This window comes from Trachurus japonicus, chromosome 17 (assembly GCF_045865225.1).
Source record: "Trachurus japonicus isolate A0001 chromosome 17, Traja_1.0".
NCBI lineage: Eukaryota > Metazoa > Chordata > Actinopteri > Carangiformes > Carangidae > Trachurus > Trachurus japonicus.
Window position 1 is genome coordinate 17,182,970 of NC_140923.1, and position 18,302 is coordinate 17,201,271.

General features: G+C 42.2%; 1 protein-coding gene across 3 annotated transcripts; it reads right to left on the reverse strand.

The window, feature by feature from the left end:
• Window positions 1-554: 554 nt before the first annotated feature.
• On the reverse strand, window positions 555-18,250 carry ccdc24 (coiled-coil domain containing 24). Of its 3 annotated transcripts, XM_085804001.1 has the most exons (10): window positions 18,171-18,250; window positions 17,122-17,283; window positions 12,454-12,641; window positions 8,322-8,438; window positions 8,114-8,218; window positions 6,348-6,402; window positions 2,461-2,524; window positions 2,106-2,223; window positions 1,496-1,713; window positions 555-1,387 (listed from the first exon to the last, which is right to left on the reverse strand). In XM_085804001.1, exons 2-10 carry the CDS (start codon window positions 17,269-17,271, stop codon window positions 729-731), a joined length of 1,674 nt encoding a protein of 557 aa, XP_085660127.1. In that variant the 5' UTR covers window positions 17,272-17,283; window positions 18,171-18,250; the 3' UTR covers window positions 555-728. The 3 variants fall into 3 exon arrangements, with proteins under 3 accessions (XP_085660127.1, XP_085660126.1, XP_085660125.1); XM_085804000.1 differs by having other exon boundaries at window positions 555-1,713; window positions 8,322-8,435; XM_085803999.1 differs by having other exon boundaries at window positions 555-1,713.
• Between the last annotated feature and the right edge of the window lie 52 nt (window positions 18,251-18,302).

Consider the following 18,302-nt stretch of genomic DNA (forward strand, 5'->3'; position numbering starts at 1 on the left):
CATAGTGAGAAAAAAAACTGATGCAAATAAAAACTTCTGTCAGGGTGTCAGGGAATAACAGGACCCAAATGCAGACAGCAAGGATTCTGGGTTCAGTGGCACAGAGAAAGGATGTTACTTACAAGCAGGGAAACAACACGGGGGAGCAAACAAAGCAGACAGACAAAGGAAGACTCACAAGGGAAGACACAGGTGGTGCAATCAGCACAGGTGAGACACATTAGGTAATCACGAGCAGGCAGCACACAGGAAGACAGGACACAACACTTCTAAAACAGGGGAACACAGGTGACAACAGCTTTGTGTGAGTGTCGTGGTGTGGATCTTTCGCATTGCAAATGTTTTAAAACAGCAACACAGTTGTGAAACTAGAAATCATGTCCAAAATGATTGCTGTGAGAAGTTAACAGCCTTTTGCACTTGTATCCATCTTAACAACAAAGACTTTCCAATCAAATGTTTAGACAATGCACAATTCTCAGCACTCAAATCACTGCCCTTGTATATTATAAATCCAGAATACAGGTTTTTCAATTAATTCCTGTTTAAAAAAAAAACTCTACAAGGACCAGGCACAGATGTGAAATTATTTATTTAATTTCAATTTGTCCACACACACTGAGGGAACTTAACTCAATATCAACCCATCATGCTCCAAAACACATTACAACAAACACACATACATAAAAGACACCATCACACACTTTTCATTTGGTCTGGGGCTGACATCACGTTGACACTGATGCAGGAGGTGCTGGCTGGTAAAAGTTGTTGATCAACTCTGGCTCTGTCTTTGCCTCTTGGATGCTTTTTGGCCGACTTGTGGCGCCCCACAGTGGTCTTTTGGAGGAAGTAAAACATTGTCCATGTAACTGTGAAGATGCTGGCTGAGTACATTTGGCCTGACCCTGTCCACTACTGCTGTCTGAACGATGTGAAGAGTAATCCATCAAACAGTGGCTACTTTGATTTTGCTGTTGGGCGACATCCTTCCCAAGATGACCACTCTGATTTCTATCAGTTTGACTCTTCCTGTCACCATTTTTTGCCGGTGGGCTTCCAGTTTCAGACATGGCCGAGGAGTGAAGACTCTCAGAAGTACTCTTCCTTCTGTCGTCATCTGCCTGTAGTGTTGCTGAAACTGAAACGTGCCCACTTTGTGTCTTTAATTTCCCAGTTGTTGACATTTGTTGGGGGGTTGTTTCAGTGTTTCTTGACCTCCAGACAGAGCTGCTTTTTCTCTCTCCCCGTTGTGTCAGATCACACTCTCTGCTCAAGCTGTGGGTACGGTGATGGGATGCAACATGGGCTTCATGAACGGGTGAATTTCTTTTTATCTGGAAACTAGCACTAGATGTCTGGGACCTGCAGTGGAGACCAGCACTATCTTTCTGTGGAGAAAGACGGCAGGAGCTCTTAACCGTTATCTGGTCAGTGGTGAAGTGGCTGTTCTTATTGCCTGAAGTGGTGTCACTGCTGCAGAAAGGCTCTTCACTTGCTTTATTTGGGGTTGATGTGCTTTTATCCTGACCATGAGTCCTGAATGAGAAGGAAGAATGAACTGGTCTGACACCAGCTGAGGTCTTAGTGGGAGAAAGTCCAACCGGTGGCCTGGGTTTAGGACGGCACAGAGGCGGGAGTGCATGTGGTCTTAGGACTGATGTAGCATTTAAAGCCTGCAGAGTCTGATTTGCCTTTTGACCTGCTGGCAGTCTAGAACAGAGGGGTGGTGAAAGCAAATTTGATTGAGAAACATTTTAATGCATCAACTGTGAGAGAATGTGTGTATTTAGACATGTTTTAAAAATCACAAATACATTTAAAAAAACTTGACCCCCTGTTAGATCCCTCTCTTCTGTTAAGTTCGACAGGTCTGTCACTCTCTTTTTATTTCATTTCAAAACAATTTGGGGTCACTGTGGATCTTTTTGTTTCTCTGACTAATATGATTTGATATTTCCTGATTGATATTAAATCAGTTTATCCAATACATGTGTATCATGTATGCGATGTAATTCTTTACTGTCAAAAAGTGCCACACAACTAAAAGTTATACTATTTAAAACCGTTTTAGGGGCATTATAGCACTGACAAAACAAACCAACCTGAATCTATTTTTCAATTCCTTCACAGGGAGAAGGGGAGATGCTGAAGGTGAAGCAGCCAACGAAGAAGGGTAAAGCTCCAAGTCTGTTTGTATGGCTCTTCTCAGCTCTCTCAAATCTACACACAGACAAACACAACAGAACTAAGATTTGACAATATCAAAGCATTTTATGTCATACGTGATTGAAACACACCTCAGTTGCTGAATTAACTGGGTTCAAATCATATGAATAAGCTACTGAAGGGAGGGTAAAACTATCAGCATTCATATTTTATCTGTAAATTGACATCTGTTGGTTCAATACTGGGCCACCAGATGGCAGCAAGCACCAAAATGTGGGTACATGGACTCACCTGCGAGTGTAGGTTCTGATTTATTACTTTCACGTTGAGTCCTGTCCTTTTGTTTAATGCTTCCCTACAAGAAACACAAATCACAGAATAGAAAGAGCATGTTAATCATGCAGCTAAAGAGAGTACAATGTAAATATATGTGCAAGAAATGACGGGTATGGAAATAGCAAAGGAACAGGGTAAAAGGATAAAAATAACAGGGGGAGAGAGAGGGGAAAGGAATGTGTGTGTGTGTATGTGTGTGTGTGTGTGTGTGTGTGTGTGTGTGTGTGTGTGTGTGTGTGTGTGTGTGTGTGTGTGTGTGTGTGTGTGTGTGTGTGTGTGTGTGAGACCACTAAACGATTGAGCAGCAGTCTTCCATCATAATTTGACCTCAAACATCTATATCCAGAGCTATGAAAACCATAGCACTCACTGTATACGTGTGTGTGTGTGTGTGTTCCTTAGCTCACAAAATCAATGACCTGATTGAAAGTGAAAGTGTCTCTCAATGTGTGTTTGTGACTGGCAGCCTCCTCATCCCATTTTACACCAGCACAAACACTAATGGAGAGTCTTTATAGTAACCACAAACTATGTAGTGCATTACACAGTCAAACACACACCAGCACAGACACTCACACACACACAAACAGAGCCACTGGCCTGCAGACTGACAGTTAAAACATATATTTTTGGTCTATTTTCCCGGTGGGTTTCAAACCTAAACCTCCCAGTGCTGTCTCTCAGAGCTGCAGACGAAGTATGCGTGGTGTCTCTGACAGCACAGTGACTGAAATCCTAAACAACTGTAAAGTGCACACACACACACACACACTCACACACACACTCTGAAAATAGGTCTTGTGGTCCATGAGGGGTTTGAACTATTACCATGGTGCTGACTTGCTAATATTTTTGGAAAGGTTGTATGTTACAGTCGTTATCCTCGTATGTTATTCTCTACTCGAACCCGAATCCACCCACGCCAGAGCGAGCATGCAAAACATTTCGCTCAGCTGATGCAAAACCAGAAACAGAAGAGCAAGGATCGACAGTTCTGCTGCAAAATCCAGCTGCAACCAGCTATTGATGGCTGCCATCTTTTCATCATCTACGGAGGAAACGTGCTAAAAAAGCTACAAGCTGCACCGGCGTGACCAGAATATGAAAGTTACGACAGTTCAATTGGTCAGCTAATGGTCTGGCTGTTTATATTGTTTAAAACATGAGCTTGTTTTGGTTATACAGTAATTCGACTGCATGTCTGTCGTATATGACCTCTATAATACAATCATTTGTGAAAATGCATCAAAATACAGTTGCTAGCTTCGCTCTAACTGCTGTTTCATTGTAGCTATCAACAACAACGGCAGTCTGTTTAGCTGCATGATGAGATTTTAGTAGGATTGACAGCTGCAGCCTCTGGTAGGATCAGAGAGGGTCCACAGTCACTGAATTGGGGTTGCACCCTGCTGCAGCTAATGTATGTGTTATTATTATGTGTTATTTTCTACTACCATGGTGCTGAACCCTCCTCCTGTCAGAGACAATGAATCATTACAGATGTGTTTTGGAACAAATGACTGACTGCTCCATGATGCACTAAAAACGGGAATATGATCTGTATCAACCTCTAAAAGTCTAATTCGGCTCCAGTTAATGATAGCTGTTTTAAAAAACTAGATAATTGAACTGCACAGAATAACACTCAATCAATAGCAATCTCAGCTGCATCAGACATGATGGTGTTGGATGAGCTCACTGCAGGGCCACTTGTTTACCTCGTTTACATCTCTTACACACACCGACTCGATGGTTCTTGATGTTTACCACATTTTCTTCTCATTTTACAGTTAATTACCAGCGCAGATGACAAAACCTGCAAAATATACGGCTAATTACCAAAGGCCATGAAAAATACAAACCAGATGACGATGACGATCACCGTCTGAAAATGTGAACTGTGTTGGAAACTTCAAATATTTTCCTGTTTTGCTCTTTAACGCTGTGTAAAATCTTAAAATTTGGATCAGGATCTGAATTCCCTTTCCACCTGAAACAAATTTAAATACTGGAGATTTTAAGAGTATGTTTCATTTGCCTGTTTGCCCTGTGTTTGGCAGCAGAGAAAGAGGCGAAGATAGGAAAAAGTCTCTTCTGCCTCTTCTGTTGTCTATTCAAGTATAACTGTCTCCGCCAGATGAAGCCTTGAACTGGGGCTATAACACTTATGAGTGTATTTGAGGAAAACAAGGCTTTCTTAAAGGGATAGTTCATTAGTCAATAGTACATTTTGGCAAATTGGCCCATTGCCATAATCCCTATAGTCTAACAGTAGGTTCGTTACCTTTAACTGTCGGTGTAAGCTATTTTTAGAACGGCGGAGCAGAGCCGTGAGCTGCTCAGAGCTACGCTACGGAGGCTCATGGGGTTTCTTGGTTTCCCTCATCAAACTCATCAAATACACAATCCAACAACTCCAAAACGCTCTCGTGGAAAAGTTGTGAGAGGCACATTCACCACACTATGAGATAATAACAGAACCTTACGAGACAGAGTTGCTTTCGAGGCAAATGCAGAGACTGCTTGCTGAAAAACTGCCCCCGACGGGAACGCGCATCAGCGGTTTTGCATGAATTTACCTCGAAAACAACTCTGTCCCACACGCACCACACAGCAACAGCAGGCAGGGCCCAATAAGCTCACGAGAGCACAGACTGGCATCATCACCTGCTCACACACCGGACAGCAACCACTTGCTGGAGGAGGGAAAGTGCTGCATCTCTGCTTTTCCAAAGGCCCAAACTGCCTTTACGTTAAATGCTCAGCTCCACACTCTCGGGTCAGGAAATAGTGTGTATAATAATAACTGTCTCACTCTCCAACACAGCTTTATTGTGCTTTGGAAAAAACATAGACTGTGGGGCGCTATTGATAGCTATTTCTTTCTCAGTGTACCCATTCCCACCTTTCAGGGTTTTCTAAGTTTCCAAACGAACTGGCCATGTAACATTTCTAGACAGTCTCTCTCTCTCTGACAGAGAGAAAGAGGGTAGAGAAAGATAACTCCCACATCTGGTCCGCAGAAAAGTCCTACATCTGGCCTCTAACGAACTCACCCTCTGTTTCTCTCATAATTCCAGACAAGCATGACAACGTAACCAGATTGTAGGCATGCATGCATGCATGTGTGTTTCTTTGTTAATGTGTGTGTGTGTGTGTGTGTGTGTGTGTGTGTGTGTGTGTGTGTATGGGTGTGTCTAATTGTATGTGTATGTATGTAGCAAGCCATTGGAGTGATTGGAGGGAGATAGATCTTACTCAGCACTGCAAAGCTCTTGGCCAGACAGATGGAAAAACAAGCTTAGACTGAGCTCTTGCAGGCTTCCTGTGTGTGCGTGCAAGTTTTTGTTTGTGTGTGTATAAGTGTAAATGTGGATGCCTTAGCAGAGTTTCAGTGCCAATAGAGGGTTAGTGGATCTACCTGTGGGAATCCAAAGAAGGATTCAAACTTTAGAAAAAAACGATTTGGGGAAAAAGAGTGCCCCTGGTTGAGAGATTCCCTAACCTTTTAATGGAAATGATTAATTTCATATTTATGAATAAACTAGTCTATTGAATACACAAAGGTAACTTATTTTGTCTGGATAAACATTGTTTATAAAACGATGCACAAGGCAGCTAGACTGTACATTGTAGGCTATCCAGAGTTGCAACTACAACCATAGCTTTATAACTCGGGATGCTTACAAGGCTGTATTGTGTGAATTCCGACTGCAGGTGCACATCAATACATTGAATCAGTGAATAATTCTGGGATTTGGAACAAGATCGCAATGTCAGCTGAAAAACAAAGGAGATTAAAGATTCATTCGGTAGTTGGCCATTTTCCATGCTGTTCTTACCTTGAAATGCTTCACCAGTGTGTTCAGCGCCTCACATTCCTCCATTAGGACGGACCTGGATAGATCAGACAGATAGAAAACAGCCAAGATGTTTATCATCGCCACTCCAGTTGTTTTTCATTAAAAACCACAGTTGAGCCCAAGACTTAAATCTAGGGCAAAGTGGAAACTATCCATATGACAGTCACAATACAGTAGACATACACAGACAAAAGTTGCTTCACTTAATATGACCACGGTTGACTTAAATGCAGACCAATGCAGCCACATATTGCAGTACTGTATGCTCTATCCTTATTTTAGGAATATCAGTCTTTTGAAGAGTTGAATGTCGAGTTTGTTATATGCCCAGTGGTTAAATCTGTCGTTCAGTATACACTATGCACTATATAACACAATATCATTTTCAAAATGCTGTAAAGGGGCACACAATGGCAGATTTATAAGCATGAGAGTAAAATCCAATCTCACATCTGAGGCAGTGACGAGAAGGTGAACCTGGCATCTGCTCAGAGTTTATCCTCTGTAGTTTTCATAAGGTACTGAGGAAACATTGTCCTGTTTTTCTTTTTTCTCCCCCTCTCTCCCCCTACACTCTCCCCCTCTTTGGTTACATAACCACGGTAGACTTTATTCACTTCTTTCAAATGAAAAAGAATCTTCTGCCCGCTGTGGTCCTGTCTGAGATCCATTTTCTGACAATGGGTTTATTGTTCTGGTCGAGTCAGGAAATGGGAGAGAGAGGAAGAAAAAGAGAAGGAGAGAGAGACAGAGAGAGAGAGAGAGGGGCTGTCTTCCAAGGTAGCCCCAGTGCACTGCTTAGTGGGCCTCAAAGAGAGGGATGTGGAGGAAGGAAAGGAGGGATGGAGTGTGAAGGAGGCCGGGCAGCGACAGAGGCCACAAAGGAGAGCTGAGGGGAAATTAAGGGGAAAAAAATGGTGAAAGAAAAGGAGAGGGCTCAGAGCAGCTCTCTTACAGAGCACATGTGAATGTCATTTACAACAAATTCATCTAGACCACAAAGAAAAAACACAACGCACATCATGTGTCCCTGCTGGTTAGTGTTACACGTCTAAGACAGTCCAGTCAAGTGTTCTTTATGTTACTTTCCATAGCGGCATCACTGTGACCCAGAACATATGATGTTACACGAGTGACCCTATACGCCAGTTGTTCCAAACCAATGGGCCAACATGGGGACTCAAAAAAAGGAAAGGAAAATATATTGTGTTTACTAGTGAAGCAGCATTGACATACAGTATTATCAGCTTTAAAACGGACAGGATGAAATAACTAGACATGCTGGACAGCTAGTCTCCAGCTGTGTCCATCTGCTGTTTGGTGCTGAGCAGGTAGTTTACACTTGGGTTTTAGAGTTATTTTGCTGAAAATAGCTGCCTTCTGTGGCTGAAAACAACACTAAGTGAGCAATGAGAGTGAATCAGAACAGCAGTGATGCACTTCAGACAACTAAAAACACTATAATCATTATAAAGCTCTATAAAACCATGTGAAGCTGCAGATTTAAGTGATAATTCTCTGTAGGTTCATGACAACCCACCCCTCTCATATTGTCACTTTATTTTCATATTGTCACTTCATACACTATTCAACCTGCTTAAAGGCCTATAAAATACTTCAAATGGAATAATTTAAGAGGAGAAAAATCACTTAGTGACTCAGCGGCATGGCAGTTGTTGTACTTTGTTTGTTTTAATGGGTCGCCAGCCAAACGGGTCGGTGAACCACTGCTGTATGCGACTTACTTGAGGCGGTCCACCACTTGGTCGATGTCAGTGACTTTCAGCTTGTCTCTTACTGCCTCAATTTCATCTTCAGCGTTGGACCGGACTGAACATTGAGAGCTTGGTCTGAAGGAGAGGAGATGAAATAAGAAAGAGATGTCTTAGAGACAAACCAGATTTTATGCATATTAGTCAAATATACAGGTTCTGCTTTACCAGTGTCACCAACCTGTTTTCATTATCAGTGTCTCCAGGGATGGCACAGTTACTGTAACAGTTGTCAGAGTGACCGAGGGCGTAGTTCACAGTCTCAGGTTTGTAGCCAAACAGCTCATCACCATCTCTACTGCAAAAACAGCACAAAGACTGGAGCTTCACAGTGGTCACTTGACTGTATCTGCAACTCTGCTGTGCTGAACAACGTATACATACTGTAGCACCTCATGAGTTACTGCCATTATTTAACTCCATTCTATTAAAGTACAGTTCATTAAATGGTATAAAACATGTGCATTTACCATAATCTAGTCTCAGAACTCAAAGAGAAACTGCCTTCACAGTGAGCCAGAGATGAGAAATATCTGAAATGTTTATTTTCCCCAAAAATAGAAACATATTTCAGAAAAAAAAGGGACTGACAGCAAAGATGTAAATTTTGGGAATGATCACTGGGAGAAAAAGAGACTGGTGTGGAGAGCTGTAGGAGGGGTGACAGCTTGGTCAGGGAAATTGTGGGCTTTCTGGTCACTAAGACAGTGACATGGAGTCGTGTGTGCGTGTGTGTGTGTGTGGATAGGGCATCAAGACCACACAGGAGGACGCCAATAAGATAAATCAGTTGACTTTTACAAGGCGCACAGCCATCCACACTCCCACCCACACCCTCACAAGTGTTTCGAATCACAGGAAAAATCTGGTAGGGTAATGAGAACGATTGTTGCCCTCCCCTGCTCTCAGCTGCTGCCGTTCATGTGGCTTTACACAAATCTGTAGCATCAGGCCGTTTCTGCAATTACAGGGAAGTGTTCTTGGCTAAAAGGTCAGGTAAATTTGATTAGAAATTATGCACACATACATGCATACACACACACACACACACACACACACACAAATCATAATTTCCAGCAGAGAGTATGAAAGAGAGAGAGAGATATATTCTAGTCACTGTTGACGCTTTGGCAATATTTTCTCAATTTCCATGCCAACAAAGCATATTAAATTGAAGTAAATTGACAAACAGTGGGTTGAGGAGCATTATTAAGTGAAAGTGCTATTACGGGGAAGTGTGTTCGGTTTTGGTCCTGAAAGCCATTTAGCTGATATACACTTGGGACTTAGCCTAATTGAACGATCAAAGGCCTGAATCTCTCTCTCTCTCTCTCTCACACACACACACAAACGCACGCAGTACCACGCGTCAAGATCAACAAGTGTACCGAAGCCAACATCAAAGAGAACAAGCGATTTGTGCTGGCACAGCCTGTGTGGCACCAATACTTTATTTTGGCATTGTTCCCATGCAGCCAATAACAAAAGGCCACATTTCTCCCTCTGAAAAGGACTTCTTGTAATCCATTTACATCCGAGCCGGAGCACTTTACAAGAGTGACTTGTGATGTGTGAGCAAGTAAGGCTTCAGTTCACGTCTTTCTCAGTGGCACTTTAATAAGACACAGTGCCGCTGTGGGCCTCAGACCTGTGGCCTTATGGATATTGGACTGTCAGCTTAAACATCAGGCGAGTTGTCCTGACTTAAAAGGAACCCTGTGAGATAACTTCAAAATAAATCCCTGTCAAGTGAGCTGTCATAACAAGCACCGGTCTTATGCTATACAGCGAGGTGTCTTCAATTCAATTTTGAAGAAAACTAAAAAAATTAGCCTACTAAATAAATACATGTGGTCACTGTCAATGCCAGTGGTGCTGATGTTAGGCATCCAAGAGGCTCCAGGGTCTGTCAGTCCATCCCTCTCTGGGTTAAACTGATAGACTCAAACACTACTGGATAGACTGACACATCATTTTGCAAATAACAACTCTGCTAACTCTGGTAATGTCCTGACTTTTTACTGCAGTTTCACTATGAAGTTGCAGCTTGTAGTTTAGAGTCAAACGTTTCAACGACAACAGACTGAGCATCCTGACTTTTGATTCACTGACATTAACTTTTCTTTGTATCCTTTTCTCCTAACACCATCATCATCAGGTTAAAAAGAATAAATGAAATCAGGTCAACATTGCACATATCTGTTATGGATAGTGCTTCCAAATAGAGAATTGGAAATGACAAGCACACACATACACACAAACAAACAAAAACAAACCACTGAGGAGTTGCCTGCAGTGTGTAGCTTAACAACACAAGGGGGAAAAAAAAGAAAATCATAATAAAAAGGAAGTGGACAAATTGACAGGCAATAAATGGTTTGTCACAGAAAGAGAGAACAATCCATCCAATGTTGTGCTTCTCCTAAAAGGCCTCAGCGAAACCAGAGAGGTGACATGGGGCAACATTCCTGGCAGCAGTCAGCTAGTTGCTGGGATAGTCACTAGCTCATACATATGCAGACTCTCACACACTCACGCATACAGATTTTGATACATCGTTTGGACTATTAAATTATAATATATGGAAGTGTAAGGATGGGCAATGTTTCTCACTGATATTATCCCGCCAACAGTTTTTATGACATTCTTCCGAATATTTTAATACATGTCATTAAATTGCGAATTGCAACAAGCTCATCTCTGACCCGAGCTCTACGATTAGCTGTAGAAATTAAAAGCCAAACAGTAATTAGAAGGTTTTATTACCACTACTTGAGGGAGATTATAACTCCCTGATGACTGTGCTACTTAAAAACCAGAAACAGAGAACCAGGAGTTATTGTTGTTGCCCTGTGAGCTTCTCACTGACAAACAGCTGAACAAAGGTCAGTTTTATTATTATATTATATTTTTTTGCATTGAAACTCTTTACAATTCTGAAATTAGCTGCCAAAAGGAGGTTAAAACATTTCCTCAACACAACAACAAAGCCTGCAGTGACTTTTAAAATCTGAACTTGTGGTTTGTTGGCATGTGGTGTGGAATGCATGGATGTCTTCCTCCTATAATTGTCCTATTGTTCCACAGTTCCCAAATCGGTTTGCAGCATCCCTACGTCAGGGACCTTTGTTCTGCTGCCTTTCCCATCCCATTTGTTACTGACATGGGAACACAATGCAGCATTTTATGGCATTCTTTGTTTGGGCAAAAATGACATAGTGTGTGAGCAGGGTCTTGACCTACTTGCCCATCCCACTCCTTGGCTTGTGAGAAAGCCATAGGCGGCGAGTGTTGTGTTCGATGTTCAGAGCGACTGAAAAACTTCTCACATTAATAAATCCGATCAAGATGGATACAGCATTTATTGAATATTAGGGATATAAATGTTGCAAACGCAGACTTGAATGGGTGTTTCGACATTGGGAAGTAAACTGCCTTGTCAAGAATATTGAGACAGTTAATATAAATAAATATTACTTTCTCTCTTCTGCTTCCATAAAGTTCAACTACTGTAGAGAGACAACAGATATGTAATCTTTTTGAGAACATATAACAAGTAGTGGAAGAAGGGGATGCAGCACATTAAAACAGTTTGGTGTACTTTAAAGCAGATATCAGTGGAATGTTTTTGTTAATATAAGTCCTAAATAGTCCTATTTTCCGTCAGCAATCACTTACATTAAGTATTTCAGCCTAAACACGAGTCTCTCCGTCACTCTGCTCTGCTGTAACCCGAGGAGAAAATTTTCCTTGTGGGATACAAGTGTTATCCAATGAGGGGAGAGAACGGCATGAAGGGCTGTGTGTGCAGCCAAGGGATGCGCGTGAATGTGGTGACGTAGCACGAGGACCAATTGATGCCTGACAAGGGCGGGGGCTGCTAACTCATGGTGCGTTCAAGGAAACTCGTACTTTGTGTTTTTCCTTCCTGTGAAGTCATACCAGTTCGATCTGGTACGAGTTCACGGGTCGGAAGTTACGAGTGGCCGTTATAGGGAACTTTCACAGACAACAGGACGGTAAAAACACGAGCTACGGGTTACCTGGAACGCTACCAAGTCGTAGTTGTGACTTGAAGCTGTAACTTACGGTTTCAAAAGCCTGCCTTGAACACAGCATTAGCCGAAACGGCCGTGCTGATGATATCTGCTTTAAGACAGCTAACATTATCAACATAATGCTTCCACTCATTATATTCACAAGTAGAAATAAAGTTGATCCTGTTCAAAGACTAAAATAAAAGCACAGCCCTTCAGTAGTACACTGCTAATGTACAGTAGAGTGGATTTAAGCGTGGGAGATCTTACACCTACCTTCCCCCCCTGCTGGCTCTCTCTCTAAGAGTCTGTAGTAACATCTTGACCTCAGCTCTCAACAGCTCTTTGACTGCGGGGGGGTCAGCCAGGGGGGGCCTCTGCTGACGTGGGAGTGGGGTCGCTGCCCTGCTGCCATGGTTTCCACCTCGCCGGCTCTCCTGCCACATCCGATGCCACATCTCTGCCTGCAAAAGTTAGCACAGTTACTGATGATTTGAATCACTAAATGATGATTTGAATTCACTGTGGCACGAAAGAGAACAACATGTGCATTAAACTGTAGTTCTGGATGTTGCTGGTTGTGCAGGACTGACCAGAATGCAATTTCCTAGGAAAGCAGATGTGGTGGAGATCATGGTCACATTGAACCACAGAGTGCTGCACAGCTGGCTCCACTGGGCTGATCAACCCAAACACAGTGCTATTAAATGGCTCTCTCTCTCAACCTGGCCAACTCACCAGTTATCATGGTGCCTCCCTATTAGCCACAGTATGTCTGACAAATTCAAAGTCATAGGAAATGATTTGGATCTGCCCTGGGTTTGGGTCCATGCCCCATCCCCCCACAGAGTTCACTTCAGTTCAGTATTTTTTTGTGCTGCTGAGAAAACAGACATGGGTGAATGCATAACCTTGACAGAGGTAATGCAATAAAGATTGTTTATGAGTCCCACATCTCAAGTTTCACTCATGTCTTTCGAGGACAAGTCTCATTTCAAAGTTTCAAGTCTACAAATCACAAACTCAAGTCCTCCACTACGGTCTCTGCACTAGTCAGTCAGAATTGAGGAAGCCTTCTGGATAAAGGTGAAAAATATTCAGCTATCTACAACCAAGTCCAGATGCCCTCAACTCAACCTTTCTTAGATCTCTGAGCATAGAAAGAAAGAAACGAAGACCATCGTTTGCATGTCTAAAAAAAAGAGAAAGTGTGAAAAATCTGTGTGAGAGTACTTGTCTGAATATAATCCCCACATCTGCTGCCTGCCACTCACTCAAGTCAAAACCTTCACTTCAAAAGGAACACACCGGAGGAAACTGAACACACCGCTTCTGGTCTTTGCAATGTGTCTGTGTGCACGTGCACTCGCAAAACAGCATTTACGCTGCATAAGGTTGATACACACACACACAACCCCCCCCCCCAACACTAGCTTCCTGTCTGTATTTAGGTGTTGAGGTGTTTATGTTACAAGATTCAAGGCTCACTCTATAATGAGCTGTTCCTGGAGTTTTTATCCCCTCCCTCCGGTGTGAGACTGTTGACCTCATCCAGGAGCTATTTTAAGGGCTGTGCTGCTGAAACCTGTCAGTTAAAAAAAACAAAAAACGACTAGGAGCTATTATGTTGAATTATTTAAATTGGGATTTAGAATAAATTTACCTTAAACAGTTCATTTTTATTCCACGTAGAGAGAAAGAGTGAGAGTTTAAGCAGAGGTACAGTGAGACTGGCCTTGTAGGGAGACTTATAAAGAGAGGCTAATATTCCCTCTGATCTAACCGCCGTAGACAATGGCGACCTTGATGGAGGGAGGAATGGTGGTATTGAGGAATGGAGGAGTGGCCTGCTATTACTTTTCACAGTAGCTTATTGAGGGATGGAATTCATTTCACTGGACAGGAGAGAAAAAAAATTGATAGATCTTGAAGATAGACAGACATGAAAGAGGAAAAAGAAAGAAAGAGTTCCACTCGATGGTTAATGTACAATCACCTGGTGCGATATTAGAAACACCTGTACACCTCATTCAGTGATACAGTCACCCATTTATGTGGCAACAGCACGGTGCATTGAACATAGCAGGTCGGGCGCTTCAACTGATATTGACATCAAGCATCAGATTTGGTTCTTGGCGACTTTGACCGTAATGCTTGTTGGTGCCAAGACGGCTGGTTTGAGTATTTCTGAAACTGCTGATCTCCTGGGGATTTTCACACATAACAGTCTCCAGAGTTTCACTCAGAATGGGGCAAGAAATAAAACCCATCCAGTCAGCAGTCGTTCTGCAGATGGAAATGTTCATGTGTGAATCCCTTTTATGGCCACCATTTACCCATCTCCTGGCTACTTCCAGCATGATAACGCATCAGAAGAAAGAAGACAAGGCGGCTTCTGTGAGTTCAGTGAACTTCCATGACACCCACAGTCAAACAGATCTGAATCCAGAAGAAACACCATTGGGATACAGCACAGGAGATTTGCAGCATGAATGAGCGGTGGACAAATCTGCAGAAATGATGTGATGTAATCATGTAAACATGGAGCAGAATCTCAAAGGAATGTTTCCAACATCTTGTGCAATCTGTGCCATGAAGAAATGAGGCCGTCTTAGAGCAAAGGGAGGACCCAGCCAGCAGCATCAGGATGGTGTTCCTAATAAAGTGCTCAGAGAGTGTATAAAATAAAGGAGACCTGCATGCACTAGGCTGAGAGTTGAATTAGGTGCTCTGTGCTTTGTGTTTTTTTTTTCCCCCTGGAAATTTCTCAGAGCTTTCGGCCTAAGTCTTTCTTTCCGTCTGGGAGCTTTACACTCAGCTGCTGCATACACTCAACTGTAGGTGAAGAAATATCAGTGCAATACTCAAAGTCAAACACACACACACAGCCATGCAGTACACATATGCACACATTTGTGCTCCCTCTAACTGATACACACATGCACACACACAGTCGAGTCAGAGAATGTGTGTCGCTAATGGTCTTATCAACAGTTGAGGGTTAGCCTCTTTAACCCTGTTATACCGACCCCCTGACTCACTAAGCTTACAGGGCCTCTTTCTATATTTATATGTGTGTGTGTGTGTGTGTGTGTGTGTGTGTGTGTAGAGGAAAGTGGTCTGTATGTGAGCAAGTGGTCTGTATGTGAGCTGAATTATTCTGCTTCATTCTGGTTTGATTTTTGCTTCACTTCTTCCTTGGGTTTTGCCTTAAAGGGATAGTTCAACAATCGCTTGTTCAATTCTTAGAGTCATAGCAGAGGGTTCATTACCTTTAAATATCGGTGCATGTTGTTTTGAGATCCGCAGGGCAGAGACGCAAGCTGCTCAGTGAACACAATGGAGGTGAACGGTACAGGTCCCCTGTCCCTCAAAACTCATCAAATACACAATCCAACAACTCCAAAATGCTCTTGCGGACAAGCTGTGACCTGCACATTCACCATGCTATTAAATAATCATGTATAATTATGTAACATTACGACACATGAAGCAAATACTCAGAAGTACTTGCGCTTTTGAAATCACTCCGCCCAGCAGCCGTGTCTGGAATGTAGTTGTGGCTACGCATTTGCCTCGAAAACAACTCTGTCTCATAATGTTACATTATTATTTTTTTGGAGTTGTTGGATTGTGTAGTTTTGAGGGACAGGGGACCTGTACCATTCACCTCCATTGTGTTCGCTGAGCAGCTTGAGTCTCTGCCCCGCAGATCTCAAAACAACATGCACCGATAACTAAAGGTAATTAATGAACCTACTGCTATGACTCTAGGAATAATGGCAATAGGAGAATTTGCCAAAATGTTTAACTACCCCTTTAAACCCTAATGTTGCTATAGAAAGACATTTAAGTTGACTCAAAAGTAGAGTATATCTAAATGATAAAAAATAAAGATTTACAAATGTGTGTGTGTGTATGTATGTGTGTGTGTGTGTGTGTGTATGTATGCATGCATGAAAGAGAGAGACTCTTGCATATTTCAGTGTGTAAACGTAGCATTGACATGCTTTGTAGTTGTCGCATGTGGTTTTAACATTAGCTGTCACAATAAACGTGTGTGCCAGTGTATATGTGAAATGGCTTCAGAGCCGAGGCTGTCTATGTCTGAGTCGGTGTTTTTCTGGCCTGTTGGCGCGCTGTAGTGAAAGAGCTGATAACATCTACAGATGGAAAGATTTAAATACCAAACAAATACAATGGGAACAAAAGAGAGAGGATGGCAGAAGAAAAAAAGTGACTGATGTTAGAATGGGGTGTATACAGTGTGTAAGAAAAACAAGACTGACTCTTGACGACTGACGACTTCTTCGATGGGTATTTTCACCCATTTCAGGCATTTTCTAGACAAACTAACCTCTCATTGAGAAAAAATACTTGTCTCTTCAAATTCAATTTAACACCTTTTCTTGTGATATGTACTGGGGTTTTTTTGTTTGTTTGTTTGACCATGCTTGAGTGAGGCCGCTCTGCCAGAGCTGCGTGCTAGGGGCTTTGGGGCAGAGAGTTTAGTTGGCCTTGAATAAATACTGATGTCTGTCTGGTTCACATTTGGACTTCACTGCGGCTCAGTGCCAGTTAACCCACATTTCACTTTTATTAGGTGGTCTGGGATTTGTAATTAATGAGTGTATGCAGCCAAACTAACCCACTTACAAAACCTTAAACCACAGTTTTTAAATTGTTTAAGGCAGGAATGCTTAGCTGAGCATTTTTGATTCACCCTAGTCAAGAGGAATTTCTTATAGATGTGATAGTATTCTTTTGGAAACCTACAAACCAACCCCATGTCTGGATATTTTGACGGAATAAAACAGTAGGCTAAGTGTGAAAAAGCATGAATGATGAAACGAGAAATGTTCCAGCTAAAAAAAAGACCTGTATGCTGTGTGTAGCTACTTTCTGGCAGAAGAAATCATAATGCAGTCATAAAAACCCACTCACCTCAGCGTGCACCTCCGTGTACATGCCAACCAGGGAGTGGCCCAGTGCTGCATGGATCCTTGACAGCTCTGAACCAGGAACATGTTCAGAAATCAGGCTCCACAGGGATGGGCCAGGGCACCAGAGCTGGCTTTCATCGGGAGATTGCATATGAGTGGCAATCTGAGCATTGAATGGATAGAAACATACAGTAGAAGATATACAGTGACAGTGAGTAATATGCAAAAGTTTGAGCACCACTGGTCAAAATTTAAACATGAAAGTCAAACATGAAACACACTTTTAGAGTGAAAAGGGGGGAAGCAGCACCCTGCAAAAGAAAGGGAAACCCAGGAGACTGGAGACTTGAGCTCTCTGATAACTTTGACCAAGGTATCAGGCAAGCTATTTACTATTTACACGCTGTGATAGTTTCCAAAGGGGGGGCAGGCCCTTTCATGCCTTTTGGAGATAATTTAATCTTCCACTCGCTTAACTGTTCACATTAACAGAAATGTTGACCTGGGGTGCCCAAACTTTTGCATGCCACTGTATGTGAGATAAAGGACTTAACTTGAGTATTAAGCAACATTTCAGAGGTGAATAGTTGTACCCCTGATCAATACACCCATAGCCTATCTTACATTTTAAGGACAGCTTCAGGTGTGGTTTTATCATTAGGGATTACAGGTTTTTACTTGTAATGTGGTCGTATTTCTACAGTTTAGCGTCTACTCCTGGAGACTTTTCTCAGCATTAACAGCGAGCTGTAAGCTAATACACTGCATAGAAGTTCGTGTTGTAACAAAACCCTCATATATTACCGGTGTTTTCCTTTCCAACTCAGTTGTGTTTACAGCGTGTCCACAGGTTGCTAACGTTAACGTAGCTACCTGACAGGGAAGCTACAGCGTCTTCCCGTGCAAGTTAACAAGTTATATCCTAAATGTTCACAGACCCTCTTTTTACAGTTCGACAATTAATCAATTAAAATGATTTCGTAAGGTTAAAGTTTGTTAATACGCTGACTTCGTTTCTACGTGGGAAAAAAAACACTCAAACACACTCACCTAAACCGATGTGTTGTACTCAGCAAAGCTATGGTATCCAGGGTAATCATTCCAGTTGCTAGGGGGAGATATCGCGAGATGTGCAGGTTAGGTCTCTAATTTAAAAAAAAATAAATATAAAAATAAAATAAT